Here is a 14,399-nt window from a genome sequence, read left to right on the forward strand (position 1 = left end):
TCCCCTTCCAGCTTCCATTTTGGTTCTTTAAAAACACCAAAAGGATTGAATTGGATGGAACCTCAAATTGTATTCCTCTAGCAGAAAGGTGTTGCCACAATAGCCTGATAGGGGTTACTAGCCAGCCATCACAGGTGGGGAAATCTGTATCCCTCATTTTTTCCCATTAAAAACCTACATTCTTGCTATTTATATGGGTTTTCTTTTCCCTCTCTCCATTCCCTTTATTCTGGTATTTCTCCCCTCGACTCGTCCTTCTTTCCCAGGTGTGTTTGATAATTGCTCCCACACAATCAGTGACAAGGGCTGGGCCCTGGGGATCCGCTCAGGGAAGGACGTGGGAAGGCGAGATGCCCGCTTCTTCTTCTCTCTTCGCACCGACCGCGTGAAGAAAGCCACAGTTGTGATGGGCCACAGTCGCTACCAACCAGGCAAGTGGACACATGTGGCAGTCACTTACGACGGACAGCGCATGGCCTTGTATGTGGATGGCACTCGGGTGGCTAGTAGTCCAGACCAGTCTGGTCCCCTCAACAGCCCCTTCATGGCATCTTGTCGCTCTTTGCTCCTTGGGGGGGATAGTTCTGAGGACGGGCACTGTTTCCGTGGACACCTGGGCACACTGGTCTTCTGGTCGACGGCCCGCCCACAAAGCCATCTGCAGCACAGACCTCAGCAGCCAAGTGAGGTGGAGGATTTGACCACCCTGCTTTTAACAGCCAGTTTTGAGCCCCTGGAAGAACAGTGGGCCCTCTTTGGAGATGGGAAGTACCCACGGCTTGAGGTTCTCCAGGGCTTTGAGCCAGAGCCTGAGATTCTGTCACCTTTGCAGCCTCCACTCTGTGGGCAAACGGCTTGTGACAATGTGGAACTGATCTCCCAGTACAACGGGCACTGGCCCCTCCGGGGAGAGAAGGTGATACGCTACCAGGTGGTGAACATCTGTGATGATGAGGGCCTGAACCCCACGGTGAGTGAGGAGCAGATCCGTCGGCAGCATGAGGTGCTCAATGAAGCCTTCAGCCGCTACAACATCAGCTGGCAGCTTAGCGTCCACCAGGTCCACAACTCCACCCTGCGCCACCGCGTTGTGCTTGTGAACTGTGAGCCCAGCAAGATTGGCAATGACCACTGTGACCCTGAGTGCGAGCACCCACTCACTGGCTACGATGGGGGTGACTGCCGCCTGCAGGGCCGCTGCTACTCCTGGAACCGCAGGGATGGGCTCTGTCACACGGAGTGTAACAACATGCTGAACGACTTTGATGATGGCGACTGCTGTGACCCCGAGGCGGCGGACGTGCGTAAGACCTGCTTCGACCCTGACTCACCCAGAAGGTAAGGGACTGGCGCTTGGGGTGTCCTGCTTGTAGCATGCTGTTCTAACATTGTTTCAGCCTTTTGGCTTCTGGAGACAAAAGAGTATTCACCCTCCCCCCCAAGTAAAACATTCATGTCCTTCACCAGATAGTATTGATCTTTCGCGAAGTGCTAAATGTTGTGTTGGGTAATCAGGGACACAGAGATGACTAAGACGAGAGACAGCCCTCACAAAACTCATTTTCTGTGGAGCAGACAACTGTATATGTGGTGTGAGGTGCGCATGTACCAGGTGCTTGAGACACAGGAAAGGGAGGAAGCCAAGGCATCTTCATAGAGAGCAAACAAGGTATATATTGACAGAAACCAGTCAGCACCAACTGTACATGAGCAGTCTTCTTATAGTCTTAAGTTTCCAGCAAAGTAACACAAATTCATGACGCACCCCCGTGTGTGCTTAGTCCCTGATGCAGTTTGAGCAGAATAGTAGCTTTATGAAGATAAGACATTCTGCATCTGACCATAGGTCTCCTTTAGGTGGCTGGATCACAGGCTTTGCTGCAACCTGACCCCTGCCCACCTCTCCAGCTTCCTTCCTGCTCTCTCCGCACCCACACTGCCCAGCCTCACTGACTGTTCTGTTTCACTGAACAAATCAAGTATGTTCCTGCCCAAGGGCTTTGCACTAGCTGTTTCATCTTCCTGGAATTCTCTTTTCCTAGATCTTCTTTTGGTGGGTTTTCTCTTGTAATTCCAAAATCTACTTAAATATCACCTCCTGGAGAGGGTTTTCATGATCTCCCAGTTGAAATTGGCTAATCAGTCTCTCAACAAATTACAACACCTGCCAACTTTGGATGTTTTTCTTATGCATTCATTTGTCTTTCCTTGATGTGGAATATCAGCTCTCTGTGACCAGGGCCTGTGAGACATTCCCAGTGACTGGAAAGGCAGCTGAGACATAGTTGTTTATTTCATGTTTATTTTAATAAATAAATGGATCTGATGTGTCATCTGTTGTGGGACAGAAACCAATAAGAGGATTTCCATTTGATGGCGGATGCAGGTGGTTGGGGAGTGTTAGAGGGAGGTAAAAAAAAAAGAGAGATGGGTGGTAAACTTGTTAACTTGTGTATGTGAGCAAGTGTTCCCCATTTATCACAGGTACCTTTATAAAAATTGTAAAAAGGCTTACACCTGAGCTAGAGTGTAGTATGGGTGGGAGGTAGGACTGGAGCTATCCAGGAATGGCTGCCTTTGTGGGTTTTGGCCATGATTTGTGTGTTAACTCATGGTCTTCTTGTGTGGGCAGTCCTCCTGGTACCCCCGTGTGTGAGCAGTTAGCACCCATTAATAGGTTGGCCTATAACTCAGACATGTGATATCCAGGGTTGAGTGTAAGATTTGGATTCAGGGAACAGAGTTGAATTCCAGAGTCTTTGCTACTTAACCAGCTATGTAAATTTTGCAAGTCGCTTTTGGAAACCCAGATGTCTTGTCTGTCAAACGAGGGTGATTGCAGTTAATACTTTGCATTACCTCTATCCTTGGGTTATTTTGTGAATCACATGAAATAAGGTGCAGAAAAGTGCTTGGTAATGCTAGAGTTTTCAAAGTACAAAAATAGCTCTAAACTAACATTAGTTACTGTTATCATTATTAGAACTGACAGATGGGAAGCCTTTGTTTACATAATAATACCGAGGGAACTGATCACATTACCAGAAATATTTGCATAAGAAAGATCCTGTTTGGGTTTGGTTTTTAGATTTTGATAACCTTAAGCAGAAGCTAAACCTCACTAATGACAGTCTTTGCCAACTCTTAGGATCTCCAGAGAGCTCTCCAGGGAAATCTGGCTTGTTCTCATTTGTCTGCTAGCACATTACAACAGACCACTGCTTTGACTGAGAGAGCTGTCTTTCAGGATGCCCAAGCATCATTCTCCTTACAGTGGCCCCTCATCTCTTTAAATCCTTATTGCCATAGCCCTTATCCCTGTGTTTATAACTTAGTACCCTTACTGCCTCAGAGTTGCCATGGTAACCGATCCCTTTCTATGTGTAGACCCAGATACGTTTTAAACTTCTCTCCCTCACATTGCAAAACTTGCTTTGTGGAATGAAAGGACCTATTTCTACTTTTTTTGATGGTTAACAATATTTAAGTAAAAAAATAAATGCTCCTACTTAAAATATCAAATTGTGCTAAAAGACAAATATAGCAAATTCTACCAAAAGGAAGAATGGCAATCCTCTAACTCCTCCCCATCCTTTTCCCCTCTCCAGCCTTGCTCCCATATTTATCTGTTTTACTTACCTTTTCTGGTAATAACCTCTCTGTGTCCAAATGTTATATTTATATTACTTGATTCATCAATTGTAAACATTATGCATTGACTTGCTGATATTATAACAATGAGCCTTTTTTTTTTTCTTTTCTTTTTTTTTTTTTTTTGGTCTTTTTGCCTTTTCTAGGGCTGCTCCTGCGGCATATGGAGGTTCCCAGGCTAGGGGCCTAATTGGAGCTGTAGCCGCCAACCTATGCCAGGGCCACAGCAACGCAGGATCTGAGCCACATCTGCAACCTACACCACAGCTCATGGCAATGCTAGATCCTTAACCCACTGCGCAAGGCCAGGGATCGAACCTGCAACCTCATGGTTCCTAGTCAGGTTTGTTAACCACTGAGCCATGATGGGAACTCCTAAAGATGAGTCTTTAATGCTTACATTGCCTCCTTCTCCTCTCCATCTTTGCACTATAGTTATTTTACTATTTTCAGTGTAACCAGTTATGTTTACAACATTGTGACTATAAAATATTTTTCTTTTGGTGGCGGGACAAAGTTTTATCCCATTATTCTGTTTCCTTTCTGGCCTGGCCCTCCACCCCCGTACATATACACCCTGTCCCTGACATTTCTATTTCTTCCTTCCTTCTCTTCTATTTTCTTCCTTCCTTCCTTTTTGATATCTTCAATCATTTTCAAATGGTTTGTCTTATCCGCTAATGCATAGAATTTCTTTTTCTTTTTTTTTTTTCGTGCTTCTCTCTATCTTTCCCTTCTGGTTCATTCCATTTTCCTCTCCTTTTCCAACTTGACTCTTATCTTTAGGTCTGCTGCACAATCATCATCCTGGAACTTCTCTTCCCTGGTTTTTGGGATGGAGGGACTGGAGCCGCTGCATCCTGAATGGCATGAGTATATCTTAATTTACTAGCTTATTTTACTGGAAAAAACTTTCTAATAAAGGACATTTATTCAGCACAGCACAATAAAGGCAGAGAGGATGGATCAAGAATAAATGTTCTATACATGAAATAAATATAAGAGAATTAAGGAAGAAGACAACTATCCTTTCCACTGTGGTCTGCCTTCAGATTTCTTTCTCTAAAAAATAAAATTCATAGATATTCTTTTTAAATCATATTAAGTAGAAATCTAAAATGTGTTTCCTATTGTGAACAAGCACTAGACATGTGAGAAAATTCACCAGCATGAAAGACAGATAGGAATTAAGAGGGGAAAAAAAAGGAAAAATAAAAGTTGACTCCAGATGAATCATATAGTGCACAGGAAAACCAATTCAGAATTTATCTTATTTTTAGCCTCAAAAAAAGGGTTGTGCCCTTAAAATGAAGATAAATAAAAATAGATTAGAAAGTCAAAGGTTAATGTCTTAAATATATGATTTCTAAAATTAAAAAAAGTGTCAATAGAAGAGCCAAAAGATAAATTCAAGGAAATCTTAAAAAAATAAAAATTAAAAAAATAACAGAAAATATGAAAGATAGAAGAAAGGGAATAAATTCAGGAGATCCATCCTCAGGAGTTTTGGGGGAAAAAAGAAATTTGAGAATTAAGAAATATCAAAGTAGTAATTTTGGAATATTTGCCAGAGGTAAGGGGCATGTGTCCAAATTGAAAACCACTGACTATCAACAAAGGAATAAAAGGCCAACCCTAAAATGATGACAAAATATCTGAAGTAATAAGACTAAGATTTGAAACAATTTTTAATAGGAAAAAAATTCACCTCTAAAAAGACAAACATTTATGAGAATAGAAGCAGGAGGTGATTAATGCATAAATACTGAGTTTTTTTCCTAACTCTTTTTTTATACTCAGTAAATTTTATTACATTAATACTTGTACAATGATCATCACATCATAACTCTTATTGGCAAGAACCATATATTGAAAAACAACTATTTATCACATTCCTATGATGTGCCAGACACAGTAAGTCAAACAAAGGGGCAGATATGAAGAATACATAGAGTTAAGAGCTAATAGCCTAGTAGAGGGGGTTACTAATTTTATCTAAATTCCTGGGTTTAAATCCAGTCTGAGGCACCAAAAGCAGAACATGGAGTATAGACTGCTTTTCTGTGCCATGGCTTGGATTGTTTGAAAGAACTTTGGATTTATAGAGATATAACTCTGGATTTCTACAAGGGCCTGTGGCTTGTAGAATTGGTGGTTGTCTCTGAACTAAATTACTCATATGGAGCATCCTTATTATTATAATTAAATCACCATGCTTAAGCTCACAATTCCTTTATTCTGTGACTCTGAAGGGATCCAACTCCAACAAATGTTTTTTCCAGACATGTGTTGAGGAACAGAGTGTGCCAGGCCCACAGTCTCTCTACTCAGGAGCTCCCTGTTTAGTTGAGAAGGGGTGGTTAGGAAGTTGGGGCAGATTTCTAGCCTGTAAGTACTCTGCTTGGTGTATGTACTCACTTCTCATGCCTACTCAGTGTTCCCTCTTCTTCCACCCTCAGTAAGAAACCAGAAATGTAGCCCAAAGGAGTTCCTCTCCCAAAGGCTCTGAGAGAGGTAGAGAGCCTGAGGAATCCACCACTGAACATCTGTAACCCAGATGGGCTTATCAAAGGGAGAATGTTTATCAGACTTGGGTCCGGGCAGAAGGAGATATGAATTATAGATACATCATCCAGCCATTTGAACAGAATTACCAAGATAAAGAAACTTGGCTTGTGGGAAGGGCAGGCTACATAGGCCAAATGTCTACTTCTGCATAATAGCTGCCCTAAAAGAGGGTCTCCGATTGCCATGGGAAAGAAGGCATTGAGAGTCCACTTCGGCTAAATCACAGATGTCACTGGCTACTCCCTCTGATGCATCCTAGGAAGCCAAGCCAAGGGAATCTCTGTGCTCTCTGGGAAACTCAGCTTCCCTGACCTTTGCAGGCTTCAGCTTCTTTTTTGGTCATGACTTATTTCTGTTGTTTTTCTCTCTAAAATAACATCTCCGAGAGGAAGAGTTCTTTGCTGCTGAACCTGTTTTCCATGCCTTACTCTTTCTCTCCTTTTCACATCAGAGTTGAGCTTAGTGTCCAATCAAATCTGGAACACTTTGCTAACCTCTTTGCTTCGGTGTATATGTCAGATTTCATAATGCTGTTATCATGTGGAGAAAAATCACTAGATAAAAACAAATGGCTGAGGACCGTTTAAGTGAGCCACCAATGACCTAGTGTCCCCATGATGTGAAGCATGCAATGAGATGCCATGCATTTGTTTTCAGCCCCCTGTTGTGGGCTGAGGTCTCTGTGTATTGGTGCCTCATTGTCTCTTTTCTGCCTCGTTCCCTTAGTTTTGATGGTGGGGAGTTTGAGGGCTGAAGGACTGTTGTACATAGCGAGGCTAGAACATGGCCCACTTTCTTCTAATAGGGTCCTTAGGATGGTGGGCCAGGAGGTGCCTTGCAGGGGTAAGGCAGAGAGTGGTGTCTGTAGTTGTATGCTACAGAATGTATATATGGAGACAGGAGGGCCCATACATGTGACATCCAAGGGAACAGGTGGAGAAATTGGTGCCACAGACCTGAATGCTCTGGATTAGCCTTGCTTTGCTCTACTCACCCTCTGTGGCTGTTGAGCCAAAGGAATGGTTGGGCTGGGCCCCTGCAGTGGCGGATCTGTTAAACATCAGCCAGGCTTCATTTAGGTTTCTTTTGAAGTTGGGATTCAAAGTTCCTTGCAGCCAAAAAAAACGTGCACGGGGAAAATAAGCGTTAAAGGGTAGGAGAGGGCAGAGAGAAAAGAAATGGAGGAAAAACTAAAATTGAACAGCAAGAAAACTTCTGAATCCCTTCACTTCAAAATGCACAGGCAGTACAAATTCTAAAGAAGCAAGTCTCACCTTCTTCTCTTCATTTGACCTGGCAAAGAGAATAGGAGGGAAGAAATAAGAGAACACCTTATAGGTAAGCTCAGAAAGTTTACCTACAAAGAGAAATGTCTCTTTGTTGTTTTATTCTGGCCAATTTCTCTATAGTTTCAATAAGGTGGCATTTTATAGAACAAATGAAATCCACAATTTTTCTGTTCACCAGGCTCAGCGAACTTTTCTCCCCAGGTGACTGGGGAGAGGTTGTTTTTCTCCTTTTCCTGGCTGTTTTCTAGCCAAACAGGCAGACTTTTGAGAGAGCCAAGTGGTATGTCTGGGTTAAAAATATTTTCTCTTAGAAAATTTTTAGGAAAGACCCTGGTCCCCAAACACATTCAGTTGTTTAAGATAGTTCAGTATTTTCCTAGGAGCTGGGGTGCTGGCCCTGGTTCCCTGGCCAGATGCCAGTCTGTTCTCAGAGGATTTCACTTAGGGATCTTTTCCTAGAATTTAAGCCTAGGAATCTGAAGGACAGCTGCACATTTACACGTTTTCCCTCCCCCCTCCCCCCTTCCCCCAGGAACCCTGTTTGCATGTTATTTTAGTGACTGAATGAAAGTCACAGAGAAGTTGGTTGGGGAGTGGACAGAATGTGTGTATTAGTCTTGGCATCACAGGTTTTTCTGAAGATTTATTTCATCAGAGGGTCACCCCTGGAGAAAGCTGCTGGCTCATTAATTTTCTGAACCCCACTCCATCTCTCACTTCTCACCGGAAGCTCTGTCTGTGGCTGTGACCTGATTGCTCTTGCTTGATGCTTCGCTGATTCCTACCTCAAGTCTAGTTAGAATGTCACTTCCTCTTTCCTGGGAACATCCTGCTGTCCTCAAATAGGGATTACCTACTCATACCCATCGGTATCACTTCTCATCTCTCTACTGCCATCACTCTGCTCTGGCCCCGCTGTCTTTCACCTGTGTTATTACAATAGCCTCCTAATTGGTCTCCCCACTTTTGCTCTTGCACCCCACCCCCAGTCCATTTTTAACATAGCACCCAGAATAATCCCACTAGAGTACACCTCAGATCAAGTCATTCCTCTGCCCAGAATTCTCCAGAAGCTTCCCAGCCCAGAGTCGAAGTACTGCTATCCCTGGTACCAGGTATGGTACCAGGGCCCTCCCTGATCCAGTTACTTCTGTGGCCTCATCTCTCACCATGCTCATCCTCATTTACTCCAATTCCAGCCACCCTGGCCTTCACATTGTCCCTTGATTTGACAGACACACTCCCACTGCATAAACTTTTCACTCTGCTGGGATGTTTATTCATCCTCCAGATTGCTACATGGATGGCTTTCTTACTTCCTTCCAGTCTTTTTTCAAACCCTCCCTGGTGTCCTAACCTAAAATCCCAACTCCTCTGACTCTTCACAGTTTCTTCTCAGTTTTATTTCTCTTTTTGGAATTTGTTACTGACACACTGTATCTTTTTAATTTGTCTTAATGCCTGTATTTTCCCCTAGAATGTACATCCACTAGAGAGGGGGTTTTTATATGTTTAGGTTACTATTTCACTGTGGCACTTATAACAACAAAAGACTAAGAGTTTTCAACAAACAGTTGTTGAATAAAGGAGTGTTCTTACCCAGTATGGTGGTTGGCAAACTATGGCCCATGGACCAAATTTACCCTACCACCTGTTTTTGTAAATAAAATTTTGTTAGAATGCAGTCACATGCACTTTTTATATATTGTCTATGGCTGCTTTCATGTGTGGAGTTGTGTAGTTGTAACAGAGACTGTGTGGCCCACAAAACTTAAAATATTTATTATTCGGCCTTTTCCAGAAAAAGTTTGCCAACTCCTGCCTTAGTACATATTTGCCATATGATGTTGTAACTACTCATAGTTATCTGCCTCTTGCGTGAGAATTTTAGGTCCTTTGTTCACAGTTCTTGTAACTTAGGAAGTGCTCAATTGCTATTTTTTAAATGATTGACGTGTGTATGAATGGAAAGTCAATGAGATGGGGGAAATGACAGTGTTGGGCAATGGTTTTGGAAGGGTACACTCTGATATTCTGTATCAAAGGAAGAAGAGTATTCAGAATGGATACTCTAACAATCCTTCCTATGGGCCCACTTACTGTGGTAAGATTGCCATATTCAAAAGTAAAGAGTAGGAGTTCCCGTTGTGGCTCAGTGGTTAACGAATCCGACTAGGAACCATGAGGATGTGGGTTTGATCCCTGGCCTTGCTCAGTGGGTTAAGGATCCGGTGTTGCCATGAGCTGTGGTGTAAGTTACAGATGCGGCTCCGATCCCATGTTGCTGTGGCTCTGGCGTAGGCCGGTGGCTAGAGCTCCGATTCGACCCCTGGCCTGGGAACCCCCATATGCCGTGGGAGTAGTCCTAGAAAAGGCAAAAAGGCAAAAAGACAAAAAAAAAGAAAGATACTCATGAAAGTGTGAATATGTCAGCTGATGGAGGAAAGGCTGTAAGGTGTTTTACTTATTACTCATTATTTGAGTGGCTGAGCTCTGAAATTCTGAAACGTGGGGAGTTCCCATCGTGGTGCAGTGGAAGCGAATCTGACTAGAAACCATGAAATTGTGGGTTCAATCCCTGACCTCGCTCAGTGGGTTAAGGATCTGGAGTTGCCGTGAGCTGTAGTGTAGGTCGCAGATGTGGCTCAGATCTGGTGTTGCTGTGGCTGTGGTGTAAGTAGGCTGGCAGCTGTAGCTTTGATTAGACCCCTAGCCTGGGAAACTCCACATGATACAGGTGTGGTCCTAAAGAGCAAAAAAGAAAAAAAGTGTGAAATATGGAGTAAATTTTGATAATCAGAGAGACAGAGAAATAGTCAACTACAATATTTAGGAGGTAGGGAGTTCCTGTCGTGGCGCAGTGGTTAACGAATCCGACTAGGAACCATGAGGTTGCGGGTTCGGTCCCTGCCCTTGCTCAGTGGGTTAACGATCCGGCGTTGCCGTGAGCTGTGGTGTAGGTCGCAGACGCGGCTCGGATCCCGCGTTGCTGTGGCTCTGGCGTAGGCCGGTGGCTACAGCTCCGATTCGACCCCTAGCCTGGGAACCTCCATATGCCGTGGGAGCGGCCCAAGAAATAGCAACAATAACAACAACAACAACAACAAAAGACAAAAAGACAGAAAAAAAAAATATTTAGGAGGTAAGATGAATCCTCATTAGCTGGGGGTACTGATTGAAAGATCAGACCCCTTAAAAGGGATCCTGGGCCCTTTGACGAGATATAGCCTCTTTGAGGTGATGTCACAGATTAGCCAAGATTTTTACCAAACATTTCAGTTAGGCTTTTATGGTTGTAAAGAACAGAAATTCACTCAAATTAAAAAAATATATATTTATTGTACAATTACATATGGGCTGGAAGTGGAACTAGAAGGCCGCGAGGGTCTAAGGCAGGTTTTGCTCTTCGTTTCTCTCAAAGGCTGCAGGGCTCTCTGTGTATTAGTACATCTGCCCCACTCATATCTTATTACCAGTTTGCTAGATTACTCATAGTTCCCATTCTCTTACAGCTTTAGATTAAAAGTAAAACTAAAGCTCCTGCTTTATGCCACTGAGTCTTCAGATTCACATCCCATTGCTAATTGCCTCAGTCTCTTGCAGAATCTTGGTTCAAAATCTGGAGGCAATCAATGTGAATTGGCCCAACTCATCTCTCCATGTCAGGCTAGAAGTCATAGGTTTCTGGCCAGTCTTGACTTTAAGAAACTGTGGCCCAAAGAATGGGATGTCAGGGAGGGCTCCTCAGGTTCCAAGGCAGCATCTTCTCTCACCTGGTACCAACACTCCAGGTAGAGCAAGCTGCTCTTTTGTATTTACTTCTGGAGATAAAACTCCTGACAGGTGTAACTTCTTAGACCTTAGACCTTGGCATTCCTGGTAATGTATGTAATCACCACAGAATTTTAGTGCCAATTTTATTCCTAGGATTTTATGATTTAGAATTCAAATCTCAAATATGTCATGATAATCCCGGTTAACTACCTGGTAAGATACGTGTATATACATATAGTACGCTGATATCTGTCTGTCTCCCATCTATCTATTATCAATATATTTTACTAAAACAAAGTACTTTGCATATATTATTTTATTTAATGCTCATGTTCATGATAACTCTAAAAAGCAGACATTTTGATTTATCTCCATTTTACATGTGAGAAAACTGAGATTGGGGTAGTTAACTACCATTATGCAGTGGCAGGACTCCAGGGCCTGTATTACTAACTGCTGTTTTATGTTGTGTCAGGTATAATAAGTCTTACGTGCCTAGGAAAGTACTTGGTTCATAGTGGGTGCATGATAAGTACTTGTTTATTTTAATTATATAATGATTACAGTAATGATTGTTTAAGAGGGTATATAGTTGAAGAGATGAGGGAAAGAAAATGGAAATCACTGTGGGCATAGTGCTTGGGAGGGATGTTATGTAAAAGGTGGATTCATTAAGACATGAATAGTCAAGAGCAGGAGAAAGAGTGTATTAGCCAGGGACAAAGAAATGACCAAAGTACAAATAGCCATGTGCCAACATATTCAGGCCTCTAAAAGTACAACAATTTGAAAGGAATGGAAATTTCCGAGAGAAAAGTAAGAAAGAGAGAAAATTGGGAAAGTTATATCGGGAAGGTCTTAGATGTTGGGCTGAGGGATTTGAACACTAAGCAATTGGGAGCCATGGGATATGTATAGAGATATCTATTGATTGATTGAGATTGATACATAGATAGACATATTTTTAAATATATACCTGTTTTAATATCTACCACCTATTTTGAATTTTAGATCCTCCTTCTGAATCATTTTGGTTATCCCTGAAAGAATTTATTGCTAGTCATATGCTTTCTTACTTTTAATTTCTGTGAAAATGTCTTTATATTTTACCAAGCTTCTTAAAAAAATCACTTTTCCAGGTAGGCAATGTTAGATTGTTTGTTTCTCTTATCAAGATATTATACCACAGTCTCCTGGTTTACATTAATATCACTGAAACGTTAGCTATCTAATTGTCATTCATTTGTATTTACTCTGCCTTTTGATGTACATGTCTTTGTTACTGTACTTATGATTTATTTTCATTCCTGAATCTGAGAACTGAAGCCATCAACAATTATGGGAAATTATCAGTCATATCTCTTCAAATATATCTTTTCTCTAATTTTTCTATTATCTCCTTCAAAATTTCCTATTGAGTATATATTACTCTGCCCACTCTGTACTTCATGTCCTAATATCTCTTCAATTTTTTAAACCTTTGCCTCCCTGTGCTGCTTTTGAGTAACTATTTTTGGATTTATTAAGTTGACTCTTTCTTTAGGTTTGGCTAGCTTGCTCTTAGAACCCACCAATGAGTTTTTAATGTTTACTAGTATACTTTGCACCTCCACAAGTTCTATTTAGTTCTTTTTTGTATTTGTCTAGTCATTTTAAAAAAATGTATTTTTGTTACTTATTCATACTTTGGATATTCTCTTTTATTTTTAAAAAGAAGTTAAGGTGATAGGTGCATGAATTTATGCATTTGAAAAATTGTATAGAACTAAAAACAGAAATTCGTTTGAGTAAAATAGGAAATTGAACAAGATTGGTAGACTATCAATGTCAATCTCTTGTGATACTGCACTGTAGTTTTACATGGTGTTATCACTGAAGGAAATAGCAGAAAGGATATTCATATTACTCTGTAATATTTCTTCTCTATGAATCAGCATAAAAAGTTTAATTAAAAACAGTAAGCATGCTTCTTTTCTACTTTATATCAGCTAATCTGATTCTATTGTTATTTTTTCTGGTTCTTGCTCATGGTGCCATATTTCCTCATGTGTTCTTTATGTTCCTTGAAATTTTACCTATCAAACATCTTTCAGAACTGGATTGAAGATATGCACTTCTACATATGCTAAGGGCACCATGAACTTGAAACCACTTTAAACATACATAATTAGCATAAGGTTTTTTAGACCATAGGGCAAAATCAGTTTTGAGTGCGAACTTTTGAGAGATGACTCATGGTTATTTCCAAGGGGAGATATTCAACTTACTGGTTCAAGATTGGGGAATATAAGTTTACTTAACTCTCCCTTTTGATGAAGTGAGCTTTAAAAAAATTTTTTTTTTTTTTTGGTTTTCTGTTTTATCGATGGTATAGTTCTTCAGAGTCCTGGTTTTATGTGGAGCTCTTCCATAAAAATCCCCACCTTGGCTAAGCTCTCTATTTTTTTCCTATCTAAGATTTTCACCAGGTCATCAAACTGAAGGTCAAGGGCTCCAGGAATGGGCAGAGTCCTGAGGGAAGCCAGTTACCTCAGATAATAATTACTTCTCTGGATTCCTATTTTTACTTTGTATGTGAGCTCTGGTGGTATCCTTTAATTTCCTTTTGGTGTTGTAACTATTTAAAATTTATTTTTGCATTTTATCAGGAAGTTATAGTTTTTTTCAGTGAAGGGATGATCAGGGCTTCTAAACTCTTTATACCCAAAATGGAAATAATTTTTCTAATCTGGAGACAGTGTGCAGAATCAGTGTTATGAACCAGGGAGAGTAGAGGCAGGAAGACAGCTTTGTAATCTTCTACAGTAGTTTAGGTAGGAAATGGTAACAGATTGAAGATGATTAGGGAAATTATTGTGGCATAGTGGAAAGAACTAGGAAATAAAAATGAAATTCTATTCCTAGCTCCAGCCTAGTCACATAACTTAATCATTTGTTCATTCATATTCATATTCAGTGATATTCAACAAATGTTATTTGAGCACCTACTCTAGGCCAGATACTCTTTCAGAAGCTGCTGGTGGTAAAGAAAAAATTTCTTCCCTCATGGATCTTATAATCTAGTGGGAGGAGACAGGCAACCAACGAATAACAAATGAATACACGATACATGGTATG

The 14,399-nt window shown here is 41.3% G+C and overlaps 1 protein-coding gene across 2 annotated transcripts in view; it reads left to right on the forward strand.

Annotated features, from left to right (window-relative positions):
* Positions 1 to 14,399, forward strand: part of PAPPA2 (pappalysin 2) — a 273,310-nt gene that overhangs the window by 39,734 nt on the left and 219,177 nt on the right. For both annotated transcript variants that reach the window (XM_003130330.6, XM_021063681.1), the window contains one exon: positions 267 to 1,338. In XM_003130330.6, coding sequence (XP_003130378.3) covers positions 267 to 1,338 — 1,072 coding nt within the window. The remainder of the gene's footprint in view (positions 1 to 266; positions 1,339 to 14,399) is intronic.

This window comes from Sus scrofa, chromosome 9 (genome assembly GCF_000003025.6).
Source record: "Sus scrofa isolate TJ Tabasco breed Duroc chromosome 9, Sscrofa11.1, whole genome shotgun sequence".
NCBI lineage: Eukaryota > Metazoa > Chordata > Mammalia > Artiodactyla > Suidae > Sus > Sus scrofa.